General features: G+C 32.9%; 4 protein-coding genes across 4 annotated transcripts in view; 1 reads left to right on the top strand and 3 right to left on the bottom strand.

Moving 5' to 3' along the window:
• Positions 1-988: 988 nt before the first annotated feature.
• LOC123679664 (zinc finger protein OZF-like) lies at positions 989-3,166 on the bottom strand. The gene is made up of 8 exons (XM_045617058.1): positions 2,971-3,166; positions 2,685-2,915; positions 2,379-2,628; positions 2,136-2,320; positions 1,944-2,079; positions 1,708-1,880; positions 1,400-1,532; positions 989-1,341 (listed from the first exon to the last, which is right to left on the bottom strand). The coding sequence occupies exons 1-8, from the start codon at positions 3,106-3,108 to the stop codon at positions 1,076-1,078; spliced, it is 1,512 nt and encodes a 503-aa protein (XP_045473014.1). The 5' UTR covers positions 3,109-3,166; the 3' UTR covers positions 989-1,075.
• Positions 3,167-3,414: 248 nt separating this feature from the next.
• On the bottom strand, positions 3,415-4,239 carry LOC123679665. Its single transcript, XM_045617059.1, has 4 exons — positions 4,059-4,239; positions 3,830-4,005; positions 3,665-3,773; positions 3,415-3,594 (listed from the first exon to the last, which is right to left on the bottom strand). The coding sequence occupies exons 1-4, from the start codon at positions 4,209-4,211 to the stop codon at positions 3,442-3,444; spliced, it is 591 nt and encodes a 196-aa protein (XP_045473015.1). The 5' UTR covers positions 4,212-4,239; the 3' UTR covers positions 3,415-3,441.
• Positions 4,240-4,404: 165 nt separating this feature from the next.
• Positions 4,405-7,289, top strand: LOC123679663 (GATOR complex protein NPRL3). The gene is made up of 8 exons (XM_045617057.1): positions 4,405-4,961; positions 5,041-5,250; positions 5,309-5,420; positions 5,477-5,651; positions 5,849-6,192; positions 6,279-6,446; positions 6,800-6,902; positions 6,965-7,289. The coding sequence occupies exons 1-8, from the start codon at positions 4,559-4,561 to the stop codon at positions 7,175-7,177; spliced, it is 1,728 nt and encodes a 575-aa protein (XP_045473013.1). The 5' UTR covers positions 4,405-4,558; the 3' UTR covers positions 7,178-7,289.
• Positions 7,290-8,033: 744 nt separating this feature from the next.
• Positions 8,034-18,731, bottom strand: part of LOC123679662 (cell division control protein 42 homolog) — a 45,960-nt gene continuing 35,262 nt past the window's right edge. Inside the window, exons 2-4 of the mRNA XM_045617055.1 lie at positions 18,040-18,098; positions 9,807-10,215; positions 8,034-8,336 (exon numbers count right to left, since the gene is read on the bottom strand). Coding sequence (XP_045473011.1) covers positions 9,820-10,215; positions 18,040-18,098 — 455 coding nt within the window. The 3' untranslated portion in view covers positions 8,034-8,336; positions 9,807-9,819. The remainder of the gene's footprint in view (positions 8,337-9,806; positions 10,216-18,039; positions 18,099-18,731) is intronic.

The raw sequence follows: 18,731 nt of genomic DNA, 5'->3' as shown, positions 1-18,731 counted from the left end.
GTTTGCTCCCATTTTTATGGAATATTTTCGTTAAGCAAAATTTCAGTGATGCGATTCTACATATCAATTTTATTTTAGAGTATCAAATTCGATATTTTTTTAATATTTCGCATTATAATTAGACCACACGAAAGATATTATATTCTAGTTCCATTAGTCGAAAATACTGATTTTGTAATCAGATTCAGTTGAAGAAATATTTAGTAGTTTGCTTCCATTTTTATGTAATATTTTCAATATGTAGAATTTCAAAACTGAAAATACTACTTATTGTATGGGTTAATATGCGGTAGGTACAAGGGATCTTGGGAATTCCAGCAATAACCAATTAATGGTTTAGGACGTTTAGGTACAGAAAAATACTTGAAAGCGGCTCTATTTTTTTTTATTTTGATATCCAACTTTCTGAGAGGAGATGGCACTTGAAGAAGTTGAATAATATTCCAACTTCATTTTGACTATTTCTGAAGCTTTCAGCTTGAGTCATAACTTTTCATTTTCGATATGTAGAAATTCAAAAACTGTTACATATAGAAAATATTCGATATTTATTTTAGAGTCCGCTAAATCGGGATTTTCGACAAATGGAACTAGAGTATATGTTTCGTGAGGTCGAAATCATAATGCGAAATATTAAAAAATATCGAATTTGATACTCTGAAATATATAGATATCTCGATAGTATCGGAATTGAAAATATCGATGATATTTATCAAACATTTTCTGAAAAAATATCGATATTTTTTGCCCTTCCCTAGGCTTCAGATCACAGAGTAATCATGCACAGAAAAAGAATGTATCATAGAATATATTCATTATTCGTTATCCAAGGATTGGTATCCAGAAATTATGGATAAACTTTTGGTATATTCTTCTAAGCAACAAAAGAGATTAGAAAATGACCTAATAAAAAACTTGATTATATGTCCTGATCATTGTTTTGATTTATACTAGTAGTTTAATATCTGCTCAATACAAAACTACAAAATTTATTAAATAATTTATATTTATTCCTTCAATTTTTTATAAAATGTTTTCGTGAACTGAAATTTTCCATCTTTCTTCTTTAATTACTTCAACTGCTATCTACCAAATGGGATTTCCTATGAGCAGATAGTTGACCAGGTTGAGTATATCTGACACCACAAACTGTGCACAGGTATGGCCTTTCACCTGTATGTATTCTAATATGAGCTTTGAGAGTTCTGGGATCTGCAAATGCTTTTCCACAAGTGGAGCAAACATGATCTTTAATTCCCAAATGAGTTCTTTTATGTGCTGCTAAATTACTGGAGGTGTGGTATTTTTTGAAGCACAAGTTGCAAGAGTATGGCTTTTCTCCTGAATAAACAAGATAGAATTTGTGTATGAATTACAAATAAAGATTCTGAATCAATACCTGTGTGAGATCTCATGTGAACTTGAAGATCTGCAGATCTACCCATCCTTTTACCACATATTTTACACTGAAACCTCTTTTCTCCAGAATGTATCCTTAAATGGGCTACTAGTGAGCATCTACTGATGAAATTCTGAAAAAAAGTTATAACTGCTGATGATAAAAAAATGATCTTGAGTTTCAGTAAGTATTTTCACTGAAAATATTTCAAATCAAATCTAGGAATAAAATATTTTGCCATAGTTATAATGATAATTTATTTTTAAATCTTGAAATAATATTTATAACTTCGTATAAATTTAATTTACCTTCAAACAGGTATCACATTTGTATGGCCTTTCTTGAGTATGAATCCTTTGATGAATTGTGAGATATGATGATGTGACAAATGATGATCCACATGTTTCACACTTATAAGGTCTTTCACCAGTATGAGTACGTTTATGGGTGGTAAGCACAAAAGAATGAGCAAATTTTTTTCCTTAACACAAAAAAATAATTATTAAACCCTTTGAAACCCATAGAAAAACCGTATGAAACTTACCACATATATCACATTCAAATTTTTTCTCGCCTGTATGAGTTTTATTATGAGCTTTTAGCCCATGGAGATCTGAAAACCTTTTGCCACATATGGAACATATTATTGGTTTCTCTCCTGTATGAGTTCTCATGTGAATCTGGAAGTAGTACACCTTAAAACATTCTTCAATTGGAACAAAACGATATTCCTTACCGTCAGATGCCCTGGTTCAAAAAAACCTTTTCCACAAATTGTACATAAATGTCTTCTTTCACCACCATGTATTCTCAGGTGCTTTGATAAATTTGTAGGCTGTGAAAATTCTTTCTGGCAAAATTTACATTTATGTGCCTTTAGTTTTACATGCTGTTTTTTATGAACTTTGAATAGTGCTAAGGCTGAAATTTTTCAATATTTCATCAAATATAACTGATTATTAGAAAAGAATTGACCTACAGGAAAACTTTTCTTCACAAATTTCACATTCAATCATTTCTCCATGTTCAACTGAATGGCTTCTTAACGTATTTTCATTTCTGAAGTTTTTATTACATATTTTACATGTTACTTCATCGAGATAGGGAGATTGCATATCTTTCTCTACAATTGTTTCAGAGCATTCTTCAAGGATAATAATTTCTTCTTCAATAATTTCCTTACTAGTTTCATGCAATGGTTGTTCCAAATTAAGTTTCATATTTACTTCCTAAAATACTTAATTAGTAACCCAAAACATTTATTTGAAAACTTCGAACAACATACTTCTGCATTACTCCTATCTGAGAGATATACATTATTGCAGTTGGAATGAAATTCTGATTCTGGAAATATTTCTGCAGTTTTTAGTTCAGTAATTATTGTATTATTTGCAAGAAAGGATGCATGTAGATCATCATTAGCTTTTGTACATTGATGTTTGAAATTGATAGCAATGTTCAATGATATTGAACAACTATTGCATATGCCTGTAGGAAAACCATCATTTTTATTAATCTGAAATAAATGTGTATCAATTCAACAATCTGAAATTGATATCTTGGTTCCATACAGAAATACAAGTCAAATCATAAAGTAATAAGTTTAGAGAATCTTCGAATAGATCACGTAGATCTTCCTCATTCTTCTCTTTTAAACAAGTTCTACATATTTTATTTATTTCATTGATTATCTCGATCTCTTGGTTCATCGTCCGGCAATTTCAGGTCCACCTTATACCTGTCAAATAGATAAACAATAAACTAACCTAAGTTGAGGATTAGGCCACAGATTTATCATACCTTTTAATACATCTATGAAATTTTCACTTTGAGTAATCTCTATGGTTTAGACAGATCACGTGACTTTAAAATGGCATCGGTTGGCACAATTTTTTATTGCCATTCGCAAACCCATTTTCGACGCTAAATAGCTAGATTAGTGAATGCAGAATTTAACGTTTAGTTTTACTTCAAGTCTCTATAACTTTAAATCGCATTTGAATAATACTCATTGACACTATTAAATTTTATTTATCAATATTTCAACAAGGTTTCAATTTGAGATTGAATCGTTTCATTACTACCATTTCCAGAAATAATATCTGCTGTATTTGTTCTTGCAATAAAAATATTTTATCATTTATACCCTCCAAGAGATTCAGGTGTTTCAGCATGACTTGAACCATTTTTTCTGTCTGCAAAATATAAATTATATAGTTTCTAGTACATAAAATATCTAGTTGTTAAGATATATTTTCAACGTACGGGATTACTTTTCACATTTTTCTTCATTTCTTTTGCTTTAGAATTCAGTTCGTCAACCATGTCATTTATATTTGCCATTTTCGCACCAACGCACAATATAAAATTATATCTGTAATTATGTTATTTTAAACAAGGAATAGGTATTTCGGAATCAAATCAAGTTACAGATCAATCCTTGCCACATCGTAGGGAGTAAAATACTCAGGACCCTGATAATTGTTTTCAAAGCACGTTATCCCTCTATTTAATTCTTCTAATATGAAGTCTAGGTAAGAGATTCCATTATCCAAAAATTGTTGATTGCACTGAAGTGCGATGAGTGCAGAAGATAACTTATGTAACTAAAAAATATTTTCTTTAGTTTCATTCATTTTTTGAAACAATGTTTGACAACGTTTTCTTTATTCTGCTCTATATATGCTGTATATTTTTCAATAACATTTTGATTTCTGAATCTTTCTTCGTAGGTACATAATTCTTCGAAAGATTTGGTAATAAATTCATTAAGATCATTGAACGTGAATTTGGCAGGTTGTAAATGTGTCATTTTAAATTGAAGAACTTTTTTTTTACTTTCAAATTTTTATGTTCAATATAACAACATAGAATTATAATAATAATAATCTATGTAATATGTTTAATATAAACTCTGCTAATAATGGAACTTATGCTTTATTATGCAGAATGAGCTTTAGGATAATGTCATAGAATTTGTATAAATGTATCACAGATTTATGTCAATAAAATTGTTTGGTTATTTTGAATGAAAACAAAAATGTATTTTCAAAGTGTTTTTCAAATAATGATATTTTTCGTTTAATTTAATTACCTTTACACACAATTCGAAGAATTACAGATTGACTACAATTTATGAATAAATTTTCTATTTGAAATATGGAAGTCAATCCACTTAGTATAATTTTAGTAAAATCAGATAGTAAAGGAGATAGATTGTTGTTTAGATATCCTTTCCAAGTGAAACAAAAAAATGATCATTCAGGATCAAACAGAAAAAATCCATATACCCTGAATGTAGTTGAAGATTTGTTGCAACCACCTCAATCTTCATCTAATATTAATAAAGAAAATCTCATCGGTTTTGGCGATGAAGTTTTATCTTCATTATTTGCTGTTAAAATGGAGCTTTACAATAAAAAATTTGAACTCAAAGTTAATGATGTCAGATTTGTTAGTCATCCAACTCAACTTCAGTTGAGGAATAAATTAAAAGATGGGTCAGCTCATATGCTGATCAATATCGTTTTTGCATTGCAGGCAGTAGCTAGTCAGTCAGTTGGTAATTATATTTTTCAAAATGTTTACTATACTGGTATAAAAGTAATACAGTCTAATCATAATAAGGTTTTCACTTGTAGTAAAATGTTATCATGATATTAGTCAGAGGATGGGCATTGCTCTAAGACATGAAGAGAGGAGGCGTGGATATGTTAGTGATCAAACTCAACTTATGACTTCTACTCATGATGATGGATTACAGAATAGTCAAGAAGCATTTGGTATCATTTTAGAAACTAGTAGCTTAGCCAAAAATATCAAAAAAATGTATGAGGATCTTTGTGGCAATGGTGAGATAGGAAGAATATATAATATTTATAGTTTTCTTATCATTGTATATATTTATAGGTCTCATAGATATTAGAATAAATGGCTGGATTCCTCTGAGTTTCTGTCTACCTCATAAAGCCCATCAGAGCCATTTAGGAGGAAAAATAATAGAACCTGAAGATATTAATAGGTACTTGTGAAAGTTAAAATTCATTTTCATTCTCTGTATGTTTTGTTTTTTTTCAGGTGTCTAAATGCATTAAGACCTTATCATAGTTTGTTATTATTGTATCCATTAACAGAATTGAATAATTTCTGCACTCTGGATGGATCACCAACTCTTAAGCGATTATTATCTCAGTATTCTCCACTTAAGAACTTGCAAACTTTAGCACTTGATTGTGATCTTACCCTGACCCATGTGAGTTGATTGAATTAAAAAATTATTGGAACTCTAGAGCAGATGTAAATGGTAGATAGTACTTTTATATTCAATCCTATGTAAATTTTAAATTTCAAAAAGTTACTTATCTATAGATTCTGTTATCTTTTGGTGTTCTATTTTTTTCTGTCATTTTTTCGATGTGGGTACTTTTTGAGCATATTGTTTATTTTCAGGTATTCGAGTTGACTGCTCATTTAGTGTATTGGGCTAAAGCAACGGTAATTTTCCCAATTTGTTCAACTAATAAGTACGTAATATCCCCTGATCCACGGCTTCATAGAAGTTCTCCTTTGATGGATAAATTCAGTGAAGCATTTCCTGGACATGATCTCTTGAAAGTTATAAGTGATTATTCGTTACCAACTTCATTGGGGCAGAAGTGTAATCCCTTATTTCATCCATCTCAGCAAAGCCATTTGGTGCAAACTATTATTTGGATGCTACAACATCATCTTCTTTTACAATTGCATACCTATGTACAGTATATGCCTTTGGATAATATGATGAGGCCTTCAAAGTAAGTACTGGAGTATCAAAGTTTTTTGAATATTTATTAGTTTTTCGAGGTTTCGAACTTTTCAAATTATTTTATATTTTACTCAGAAATGGTTCATCAAAGCATAGAACTCCTAATACACCACCTCCCCGAGGTGGTAATTTCGTATCTAGCCCTTATCCTGAGCATTCAAGAGCGGAATCTGAGAGTGGAACTTCAACAGTATCAGAAACACCAGAACCAAGAAGTGAAATCGATGTTATTCCCAGAAATATGTGAGTTATTGATATTTCTAATTCTGTGGCAAATTCGTTCATTCCACCATACTTTCATGGTTATATTTTATTATTTTATGTTGGTACTTCTCCTATCACAGATTTATCTATTATCTGTCAAATTTGTGATACAGAAAACAGTTCTGCCAACCAAAATTACCAAACGATATTTATGGAAGTATTCAATTAATTTCATTAAAAAGTCAGTGATTTAGGGAAAATAATGTATAATACTCATATAATAGGCTCATTCTAACAGTCGTTCATTCAAAAACACTACACTTGCTTGAAATTAATATGATGGTTCTAATTCGTCAGGAAATCATATCTACATCATTTTATAATATTCTTAGGCTAGGTGACATGAGTTTCACTTCTAACGAGGAGGAAAAGCAAGATTATCAGGAGGAATTATTGTTGGATTTTCCCGATGATGAAAGGAGTTCTATTTTCAAGGTCTGTTGTACTTTTGCATCAAACAAATTCTATGTTGAATGTCTTTTATGTAAATTCCGTAGATACCTGCTACCAACAATCCTGAGGATATTCGTCTATTTGCAAAACTGTGTAGAAGAAACTACTTCAAAGGTGAACATCATATTGAAGAAATAATGTATCTGGAGAATTTGCGGAGAAGCCAACTACTTCAACTTTTAGATAAATTTAGGGACGTATTATTAACATATGAAACCGAAGATCCTGCCATTGCTATGTTTTCTTGTTCATCATGATGGTCGTACAAAACTGCAGTTGAAATTTTATTGTGTGATGTTCAAGTACTGAATTATCCTGATGTTGTTCGAAAAATTCGAGTACATTGATAAATAAATGGTTTTTATACGATATTGGATTTTTATTTCTTTCAATGATTCTGTAGGAAAGAGATATTATTGTACTAATAATTGACAGAATTCTCCATGAAAAATATCTTGTTGAACCAGAAAAAATTGGAAAAGAACTGAATTGGTTTAAATTTCATTATCTTCAGTATATCTATTAGGAAACAATGGTTTTCAAATAAGAGGTTTCATTTTGAATCTCCCGCTATCTGGGCAGCTGTCATCTTTTGACATTTGACAAGTAAAACTACCCCATTACTAAAAATGGAGCGTTACACACTCCAATAACGCACTGAATTGGTTAAAATTCACTATTAAAATGGTGAAAGTTTTGAAGTCACACTTGATTTAATTTTTGGAGTTTAGTAGACATTTCAAATTTTTAATATTCGATATTGGAATCGTGAATCAATCTTGTATTTGAATTTGTGGCGGCTTCTCATAAAGCTCCACATAGCAACAAAAAACACAGCACTCAGTGGCCTAGAGGCTAAGACTGTGTTCTCACTCACCGAGATGCAACAAGGTCCCGGGTTCGAGTCCCGGCGGCTCCCGATAATAATAAATTCCCCAAGCGTCTGTGACACGGCACACACAATTATACCAAAGTCACACTGATGAGTCCGTTGTGTGTGCCAGGGACGAAACGCATAAGTAGGTATACGTGAAATCCTACAAATTTGTATTAATTTTCTTGGGATTAAGAAATTATGAAGGGCAAGGTATTAACAGGATTAATACAAATATATACGAGTATTAAAAGAAGTTATAATTAAAAATAAAACATAGGAAGCTATTTATATACATAACTAATTACAATTATACTAATCAATATCACAATTATGGAATATAACAAAGGTATGTAGTCTTATCTGAAATTTCAGTCGTTCGAATAATACTGTGTACACAACTATCTACACTGAGTAAAAAAGAAACTGCTTGAATGAAGTTTCATGATTTGTATAAAACCAAATCTATAATTCACTGCCCTTTTCCAAATGTACTTTTCTTGTCTACTGAGATGTTGTTGGTATCAGCGTTTGATTTGGATCTGCAAAAAAAATTTGTGGTTGAGAATAGTATTTATCACATAATTTTAAAATACAGAGTGTTCCTAAATTGGATGAGGTACAAACAAAAATGTCAGATTCCTCGGATCATTTTAAAAAAGAAAGTCCTATTAACATATTCCTTTATACCACCAATTTAGGAACACCCTGTATTGAAACAACTTCCGAAAAATATGTTGAAAATAATAAACTATCATTTTTATGTGTTTTTATCGTTGTTTTTCTTTAATATTTATTCGTAGTAGTATTTGGTTTAAACCAGTGGCGACGACAGCTTTCAAGAAAAGGGGTCCAAGATTTCCAGATCCATCTATTAGGCCAATTGAAAAGTCCCCGGTCTGATGCACAGATGGCGGTGCTAGTATTAAATCCATATGATTTTCAGGTAGTACCAACCATCAAAAGATACGTGTCAAAAATTGACAGCATTCCGACAATTAGTTTGTGAGATATTGCGTTGTGAGTGTTGCTACTTTTGTTATTTGAAAAGAGATCGATCAAAAGCAACAACGTGTTAATGATATTGAGCAGTGTTTGAAGATGTTTAATTGCAATAAACCTGAATTTTTGCGTCGCTATGTGACAATGGATGAAACATGGCTCCATCATTTCACTCCGGAGTCCAATCTACAGTCAGCTCAGCTGAGTGGACTGCACACGATGAACAGAATCCAAAGCGAGGAAAAACACAACAGTCAGCTGACAAGGTTATGGCATCAGTATTCAGGGATGCGCAAGGTATAATATTCATTATTCATTGATTACCTCCAAAATGGCCAGACCATCAATAGCGATTATTATATAGGATTATTGGACCGTTTAAAGGATGAAATCGTTAAAAAACGGCCCCATATAAAAAAAGGTGCTATTTCATCAAGACAATTCGCTGTGTCACAAATCGATGAATACAATGGCAAAATTGCATGAGTTGGGCTTCGAATTGTTTCTGCATCCACCGTATTCGCCAGATCTGACCCCCAGCGACTTTTTCCTGCTCTCAGACCTCAAAAGAATGCTCGCCGGAAAGAAATTTAGCGCCAATGAAGAAGTGATCGCCGAAACTGAGGCCTATTTTGAAGCGAAAGACAAATCGTATTACAAAAATGGTATCGAAAAGTTGGAAGATCGCTATTATCGATGTATCGCCCTCAAAGGCAACTATGATGAATAATAAAATCTAATTTTGCCAAAAAAAATGTGTTTTACTATGCTAGACCATGGACTTTTCAATCGACTTTTTCATCGTTGTTGTTTTTTTTTTGCTCATGAAATATTTCGGAGAAGGCATCAAAAATCTAGGGGGGACCCCTTCTGGACTTCCCCCCCTTCTGGACTTCCCCCCTTAGGCACGCCACTGGTTTAGACTAAAAAAGAACTGCTTTTTCATTCCAGCTTTTGACGAAATTTACCTAAACTAGGTTGAATATTTGTATTTTCATTAAAATCCTTACCTATGAAAGAACATCAGCAACACCATAGGAGCTTTTTCCAGAATTTTCTCCTAGCTTTCTTTTGGTTTCTCAATGCTATAGTGATCGCTAAATCGAATGCCTCCTTTACAAACATTCCAGTTCTGGCTGAAGTTTCGATATAAGGTGCATTCAATAATTCTGCTAAATTGATGGCTTCTCCACTCGAAATAGGTCTTTGTCCATCAGAACGTAGCCTCTTCACCACTTCTGGGTTGGTGCTGAGGTCCGATTTGGTTCCAACTAAAACTATAGCACCGTCTCGTTTTGAAAGTTCGTTTGCCCATCTTGTCGAAGCGGAAACAAAGGTTGAAGGGTCAACGGTTGAAAAGCAAAGAAGAAATATGTCCGAGTCTGGGTAACAAAGGCTTCTTAGGGGATCCAGCTCATCCTGCAAATAAAATGCAATCAGTTTTCTGCCGCAAAAATTTTAATAGTTATTTAAAATACGGATTTGCCACATAATCAGAGAAATACGTAGTTTCAATCGAAATTGATACACAACCTATATACAGAGTGTCCCAAATTATTCACTATGAAAGCTACTCGAGAACTATAAGACTTAGAGAGAAAAATCTGCTTTTTCGAAATAATGTGAAGTAGATCATAGGTTTATTGTAGATTCGTTCTCAAGTTACAGGGCGTTTCAAAAAAATATTTCGATTATTCTTGGTTTCTGCTCGAGATATTCGAAAAATTCTATAAAGTTTTTTTCAGTATTTTTTTATGGTTTTTATGATACTCATAACACATCATAGAAATTAATTACCGTTTTAGAGATCTCCAACGGAGCATGAATGAAAGATCGTTCGAAATTCTCATGATACCAAGTCAGCGCTTTTCTATTAGGCCAATTGAAAAGTCCCCGGTAGCACCGCACAGATGGCGGTGCTAGTATCAAATCTATATGATTTTTAGTTAGTACCAATTTTCAAACGATACGTGTCGAAATTTGACAGCAGTCCGACCATTAGTTTGTGAGATATTGCGTTGTGAGTGCAGCTACTTTTGTTATTTGGAAAAAGATGGAAAAAATGAATTTCGTGAGCTGATAAAATACAGTTGAAGCAAAACCTTGGCTTGATGAAGAGTTTACGGGGTCTGCACTAGGAAAAATGTGCAAAATGGGTGCCGCGTGATCTTACAATCGAACAAAAGCAACAAAGTGTTAATGATTCTGAGCAGTGTTTGAAGCTGTTTAAGTGCAATAAACCTAAATTTTTGCGTCGATATGTGACAATGGATGAAACATGGTTCCATCATTGCTCTCTGGAGTTCAATCGACAGTCAGCTGAGTGGACTGCACACGATGAACCGAATCCAAAGCGAGGAAAACACAACAGTCAGCTGGCAAGGTTATGGCATCAGTATTCTGGGATGCGCAAGGTATAATATTAATTGATTACCTCCAAAAAGGACAGACTATCAACAGCAATTATTATATAGAGTTATTGGATCGTTTGCAGGATGAAATCGTTAAAAAACGGCCTCAATTGAGGAAAAAAGATGCTGTTTCATCAAGACAACGCGCCGTGTCACGAATCAATGAAAATAATGGCAAAATTGCATGAATTGGGCTTCGAATTGCTTCTGCATCTACCGTATTTGTCAGATCTGGCCCCCAGCGACTTTTTCCTGTTCTCATACCTCAAAAGAATGCTCTTTGGAAAGAAATTTAGCGCCAATGAAGAAGTAATCGCCGAAACTGAGGCCCATTTCGAAACGAAAGACAAATCGTACTACAAAAATTGTATCGAAAAGGTGGAAGATCGCTATAATCGCTGTGTAGCTCTTGAAGGCAACTATGTTGAATAATAAAATCGAATTCTGCCAAAAAAATGTGTTTTACTATGGTAGACCGGGGACTTTTCAATTTGCCCGTTAAATTAATCGATTACAAAGGAAATAATAATCAGAAATCAGCCAGTAATCTGCTAGGTATAATTTGTATAATTTTTTTTTGTAAGAAAGATTTTCTTGTCGTAACATAATTAAATTGTTGAAGAAGTCAATGAGAACGATGCATAAAATAATCATTCCTAAGTAGGTAGAGCCTAGCTAAAAAACATTTACTACTAAAGCAAGGTTCTACAACATTATTATAAAATTATCTAATAAGTAGGTAAGTAAATTAACTGAATGACTCGATTCAAAAAAGGTATCAAGGTGAAAAGAAGTTTATTATTCAACAGTATCCTCAACCTATCATTTATTTCACAGTTTTCAAAGATCAGTAAGTAGCTATTAATGGAAGTTACCTTTCAAAGAGATCAATTTACGCGATAAGATCTAATGTAGGTAGATATCTGATAGGTGTTTGATTTAAATTAGTATTTTGTCATAGAATGTTTAATCTTTTTAGCGAAGCAGCTATAGCAACAACTTGAAATTAAATCACTTTAGTGAACAACCACATAAAGCATATATTCCAAACTTTAAGGTCTTGAATAGATCGTGGAAGATTGGCATAGACCTCATCTTTCCCTTGCTCTCGAAGAAAAAGTCTAAAGGTGATAAATCACAAGATCTAGGTGGCCAATTTTGATCACTTATTCGAGAAATAACATGGCCAGGACACTTTTCTTGCAAATTTGCGATTTTTTTCGTTGCTTGTGTGGCACGTAGCGCCGTCTTGTTGAAAATAAACATCGTCCACAACAATATCTACAAATTTTAGTGTAATGCCTTATTCCCAACATCGACAAGGAATCAACAAACTTGGGTTTTCGTCAACACTACAGGCTACAGCAGCAATATTCTCAGTTACTTTTGAGCGACGCGTACGGTTTCGATTCTTCACATCACTAACTTGCCCCAACAGATCAAATTTTCACCTTTAGTTTAGTGAATCCCAATTATTTCAGTGCGTTGTTGAATCGTGTATCGTTCCATTTTTAGTAATGGCGTAGTTTTTACTTGTCAAATGTGAAAAGATGACAGCTTCAAAAGTCACAGTTGCACATATAGCGGGCTATTCAAAATTAAACCTCTTATTGGAAAACACTTTCTGTGCATAAGCTTTCAACTAAAAATATTTCACTTTGGGATTCTACTACGATATCATTTAATACAGTTATATTGAATATTTATTTGTACATTTTTTGAATAAACTTATTTTGAACCGGAGCTTTTAAAATTTTCACCAATCCATTCTATTATAAATACAATTTTCTTGTTTTGAAACCCGATTCGAATGATTATAATGGAGATCCTTAGGTAATGTGATGACCTGTTGCTTCCAAGCTTTGAAAACCGGATTCATAATAAGTAAATCAAGTTTTCATAAAACACCTGCCCGAAAGTTGCTTTCACGAATTGGAACTGAGTTTCGATCAATTCTATGATAGTGAAATTTTTCGATTGAATGTTTTAGAAAAGAATAAAAACTGTATATGAGAAGTGTTAGGCATTTGAGTAGAAAAATGAAATTAGTGGGTGTAACTAACATAACGTATATTTTGTTGTGTTTCTATTTCGAGGGTTCGTTCCTTGAACGTTCTTCTTTTAATTACAAGTATCTAACATGCCAATTGAAAAGTCTCCGGTCTACCATAGTAAAACACATTTTTTTGGCAAAATTCGGTTTTATGAGAGGGCGATAAAGCGATTATAGCGATCTTCCAACTTTTCGATACAATTTTTGTAATACGATTTGTTTTTCTCTTCAAAATAGGCCTCAGTTTCGGCGATTACTTCTTCATTGGCACTAAATTTCTTTCCAGATATCATTCTTTTGAGGTCTGAGAACAGGAAAAAGTCGCTGGGGGCCAGATCTGGCGAATACGGTGGATGCAGAAGCAATTCGATGCCCAATTCATGCAATTTTGCCATTGTTTTCATTGATTTGTGACACGGCGCATTGTCTTGATGAAACAGCATCTTTTTTTTCAAATGAGTCAGTTTTTTGACGATTTCATCCTTTAAACGATCCAATAACGCTATATAATAATCGCTGTTGATGGTCTGGCCCTTTTGGAGGTTATCAATGAATATTATACCTTGCGCATCCCAGAATACTGATGCCATAACCTTGCCAGCTGACAAATATTCGTGAATGATATGATGTACACGTTCAGATGATATATATCTTCACAATGTCTGCTATCTCGATCAACTTCACTTTACGGTCATTCAAAATTATTTTGTGAACTTTTTTGATTATTTTGTCGGTGACAGCCTCTTTTGGGCGTCCACTGCGTTCGCCGTCTTCGGTGCTCATTTCACCACTTTTAAACTTAGCATACCAATCAATGATGGTTGATTTTCCTGGTGCAGACCCTGGAAACTCTTCATCAAGCCAAGATTTTGCTTCAACTGTATTTTTTTCCTTCAAAAAGCAATATTTTATCCGCACACGAAATTCTTTTTTTTCATCTTTTGTCAAATAACAAAAGTAGCTACACTCACAACGCAATATCTCACAAACTAATGGTCAGACTGCTGTCAAATTTAGACACGTATCGTTTGAAGGTTGGTACTAACTAAAAATCATATGGATTTGATACTAGCACCGCCATCTGTGCATCAGACCGGGGACTTTTCAATTGGCCTAATAGGTGTATCTTCCTTGTAACTACACAATGGTTTGGTCTGAAGTTATATAAAAGGAAAGCTTATGTATTTGATGATGGTAATTTTTACCAATGAAACACCCTGTATAATGAATATTTTCTTGATTATGCAATTTTGAAAATCATATTTCTTTTTTTTGCTCTAAGAAGACGATAATCCGATAGCAAACGAGATGTGAACAAATTCTCAAGAAAAATACTTTAAAAGTTTCCCAGAAAAGTGATATGATGTAATGGTGAGTTTTGGTGGTTTCAGCGGCACTGACCAAAGAGTTTTTCTTGTCACTCTCTTGCATTTCATGGACAGTTGCACCTTCTGATCCAACTTATTTGTGGTTTGGATGAATCATTGGTGAGAGGTTGGATCGTAAGATTACTCACACTGACTAATTATGCAGTGAACAGAGTCCAAACTAGAAATAAACACCTCTCTTTGTTGTTTTGGGACATCAAGAACACGAAGAATTATTGTTTCACTATTTCATGACAATAATTAGGTACGTCCACTCGAAGTGTCCGAAAGTTCCATTTTAATAACAATGGAAATGAAGATGTATGTTTATAATAAAAAAAAATCCGGAAAAAGAAAGGACTTGATGGCGGAAGCTTTTGAGCGCTCGTCATTCATGCGCCTATTGGAGACCACATAACTAACTATATAATGGATTATATGACATGGTATTCTACTTCCACTATTAGATTTCACATTTGGATTACATGAAATTTTTATATTGAATACGAGTTATTTCAATTTTTACTGAATTTATATCAAGTGAAGATCGAATCATTTTGAAAAACTATTCAATATTTTTACCAAATCTGAAAAAGCTAATGTGAAGCGAAACAATTGTTATTGCTATAATAAAATAGTGGAAGTAAGAATTACTCATAATTACGACCAAGCCAATCAAATACTTGCAATTTTTGAAATTAAACAAGCACTTACTTATATTACATCAGGTGAAACATTTTGGAAAATTCTTTTGATAACTAGGATCTTTGTCCAATCTCCCTTGAATCAAATTAAATATAAGAGGGCTGATAACTGAAAAAGCCCTCAGTCAGATCTTAATCTTTTTCAAGAAGGCAATTCCAGACATTTTCTTCAAATCTATTGCGTTGCGATCTAGCAATTCGGTCACTGAAAACATGATTTTATATTTCTATTTGATAACTGGGTTATTCGATGACAGAGCATAGAAATTCAACCACAGTTTTGTATGTTTTCCACGCTCTTGATCATAGATTAAATAAATTCCAAAACCCCGCCTACCAATCGATGATTATTGATGAACAATGATTATTATTATTCTATGATACTGACTTGCAAAAATACGAGATTCACGTGAATCAATTTTTCATATAGTTCATATAGTTATTTTTAAGGTATTTTATGCACATTTTTAACACAAGTTACATTTGATTTATATTATTGAATGGTTTTGATGGTACTAAATATGTTCTCTGTTATAGATTTATAATGTCTCATCAGTCAATAGATAGCAGTGATAATGAAAATACAAGAGGAGGAAGTTTTAGGAAAACAATGAATCGAAGTTTATAAGGACGAAAAACTATTTCTTCTTAAGGAATAAACCCGTTGGTGAGTACTCAGAACAATTATTAGATATAGGTAGTAAGTTCATTCAAGGAAAAAATGTCTTCCAGATTATAACTATAACGTAGATAATTTCAATAATGGAAAAAGGGAAATCTTCTTTCTTTCTAATTTTTTTGTATGAAATCTGGAATTATTAAATTGCCAGTATTTTGAGGATTTTTCATATTACTGCTATAACTTAACGAGTTTTTCGCATTTTCTACTTAAACAAAGTCTACGGAAGGTGTTTCCGCATAAGATAAATGATACTTCAGAGAGTGCAACAACTTTTAGTCTAAAGGGTGTAAACGTTTAAAGAAACAAACAACTTGTGTTTGTGGTAGTCATTTTCAACAGCTAATCAGAATTATTTTCTTTTGTTAGAGTTAATCAATGCTGTTCCCTTCTTTGTCCAATCTCCTTCAAATCAAATAATAAGATAACTAAAAAATCCGTTAGTCAGATCTAAATCAACAGCAATTCCAGACATTTTATTCAAATCTATTGCAATCTAGCAGTTTGGTCACCGAAAACATGATTTTATGAGTCGATTTGACAATTGAGTGATTCTATGACCCAGCACAGAAATTCAACCACGTAGTTTTTCCAAGCTTTCGGATTACGATCATAGATTGAAGGAATGTCAAAACCCGTCTACAAATCGATGGTTATTGGCAGACTGAATTATTATAAGAAGGCTTTGAGAATTTGAGAGTGACTTGCAAAAATACGTAATAAGTTAAGTGAATCAATGCGTTATTTTACAGATAGTTATTTCTAAGGTATTTTATGCACATTTTTCATCCAAGTTACGTTTGATATTATGATTTATTTCATCAAATAGTATTGATGATACCAAATACTTCGTTTGTTGTAGATTTATGATGTCTCATCAGTCGATTGCTAGCAGTGATTATGAGAATAAGAGTCAACGAAATCCTGGGAAAAGAATGAATCGAAGTTTATAATGACGAAAAGTTTTTCACATCAAGGAATAGATCCATCGGTGAGTACTTAAAACAATAATTATTCGTTAAGAGAAAACAACTTCTTTCAAATTCTTACTAGGCTTAAAACGTTCGATCATAGGAAAATACAACTGCCAAATCTATTTGTTTCTATATTCTTTATGAAATCTGCCCATAATTGTTAAATTGGCAGTGTTTTGAGTATTTTGTTTACACTCTACTGCTATAGCTGGACAAGTTGGTTTTAAATAATCTTTCTACGAGGTCTATCCAAGGTGTTTCAGAATCAGGTAATGATACTTAAGAGTGTGCATCCTTGGGTGATTATACAAAGAAATTTTTTTATGGAACTATGTCTTAAAACTATCAACTTTCGGGCTACAGGGCGTTTAAAAAGTTGAAGAAAAAACAGCTTTTCGTGATAATTTTAACAACTTCTGTTATAGTTATTTTCAAAAGCTAATATGAATTATTTTGATTTTGATTGCCTCAGCTAGATTCATCTAGATTTGAACCCTTTACCACCAATTTTGAGCCTCTCGAGACCAAGAACTTAGAATTTCAATTAATTCAAGATTTCCAATGAATGTAAGCTCTTGATTTTACAAATTTGAAATCCTCGTCATGAGTTCAATAAAAAACTCTCTTTTCTCCCTAAAGAATCACTCAAATCTCACAGTAAATTATAAAGTTAAGAATTTTTCGAATATCTCTAACAGAAACCAAGATATAGCGGAATATTTGGTTTTGTAACCCAAGAACGAATCGAGATATCTATGATCTGCTTTCTGACTTCTTATTATTTCGAAAAAGAGATCAGGGTCCTCAAAGACCCTTGAAGATCTTGAGTGATCATCGAATTTGGAACGTCCTGTATATATTTCGTATCACAGACGTTTGTGAACTTGTTCTTTGGTTTTCCATACCATACTAATCTCCCAATTATTCGCCAAACACGGTATGCAATCAACTCCAGATTAGAGCAGATGGCAAATGCACAACCTACGTTTCTGATTTCGGCAAGTTGATACCGAATTTCAACTAGAAACCAGATATCTCGTCTGGTACCTACTCACCTGGCCAGCTGTATCACAGAGTTCCATGGCTATAGGTTTGCCATCCACCTGTACTTCCACTGTAACAAATAAAAGGATGTTACTCATATTGCTTTCAAGTTTTATTTGCGTTTGGTTTGGTGTAAGGTTGGTCGTGTAGTAAAGCTTAGGAAATGGTGGTATAGAGGTATCTATTTCAGACGTATAATGTGCGAATCTGGTTCAACCCACGCGAAAGTCATGGTTATTGATTCAATGTTTTGCATGGATTGAAGAATGAAATGATAAGCGATAAAAATCGGGAAGGTGGTTACTACTATCAGCTTCCTTATTTTTTTATGGGTCTCATGAAATGTTTTTAAAAATGCCAATAGTTCAGTGCAGGTTGTCCCTCACTAAACATATCTCGAAAACTTTAAGACTTAAAGACAAATCTTCAAGGACTTCCTATCTCTATTTTTGAAATTATAAGATATCTGAAAGCAGGTCATAGATATCTTGATTCATTTTTGAGTTTTTGAAAAATTACTGTTTCAAATATTTAGCCAATACTTGGTTTCTGTTCAAGATACTCTAAACTTCTAAAACGTTTTTTTTTCGGTAATTTTTATGATTTATATGATACTCATAAGAAATTGATTATTGTTGTAGAGAAATAGAGGAGGGTTGGCGTTTTTTGAATTGGACACCCTATATTTTCAGTAGTTTTTCAG

Source organism: Harmonia axyridis, chromosome 5 (assembly GCF_914767665.1).
Source record: "Harmonia axyridis chromosome 5, icHarAxyr1.1, whole genome shotgun sequence".
Taxonomy (NCBI): Eukaryota; Metazoa; Arthropoda; class Insecta; order Coleoptera; family Coccinellidae; genus Harmonia; species Harmonia axyridis.
This window is presented reverse-complemented; position numbering and strand designations above follow the sequence as displayed.

Coding starts and splice junctions, on each gene's coding strand:
- LOC123679663 (XM_045617057.1), top strand. CDS start 4,559: ATGGAAGTCAATCCACTTAGTATAATTTTAGTAAAATCAGATAGTAAA. Junction 4,962..5,040: donor AGTAGCTAGTCAGTCAGTTG/GTAATTATATTT, acceptor TTTCACTTGTAG/TAAAATGTTATCATGATATT. Junction 5,652..5,848: donor GTGATCTTACCCTGACCCAT/GTGAGTTGATTG, acceptor GTTTATTTTCAG/GTATTCGAGTTGACTGCTCA.
- LOC123679665 (XM_045617059.1), bottom strand. CDS start 4,211: ATGACACATTTACAACCTGCCAAATTCACGTTCAATGATCTTAATGAA. Junction 4,006..4,058: donor TAGAGCAGAATAAAGAAAAC/GTTGTCAAACAT, acceptor AATATTTTTTAG/TTACATAAGTTATCTTCTGC. Junction 3,774..3,829: donor GATGTGGCAAGGATTGATCT/GTAACTTGATTT, acceptor ACATAATTACAG/ATATAATTTTATATTGTGCG.
- LOC123679664 (XM_045617058.1), bottom strand. CDS start 3,108: ATGAACCAAGAGATCGAGATAATCAATGAAATAAATAAAATATGTAGA. Junction 2,916..2,970: donor ATGATTTGACTTGTATTTCT/GTATGGAACCAA, acceptor CATTTATTTCAG/ATTAATAAAAATGATGGTTT. Junction 2,629..2,684: donor CAGATAGGAGTAATGCAGAA/GTATGTTGTTCG, acceptor TAAGTATTTTAG/GAAGTAAATATGAAACTTAA.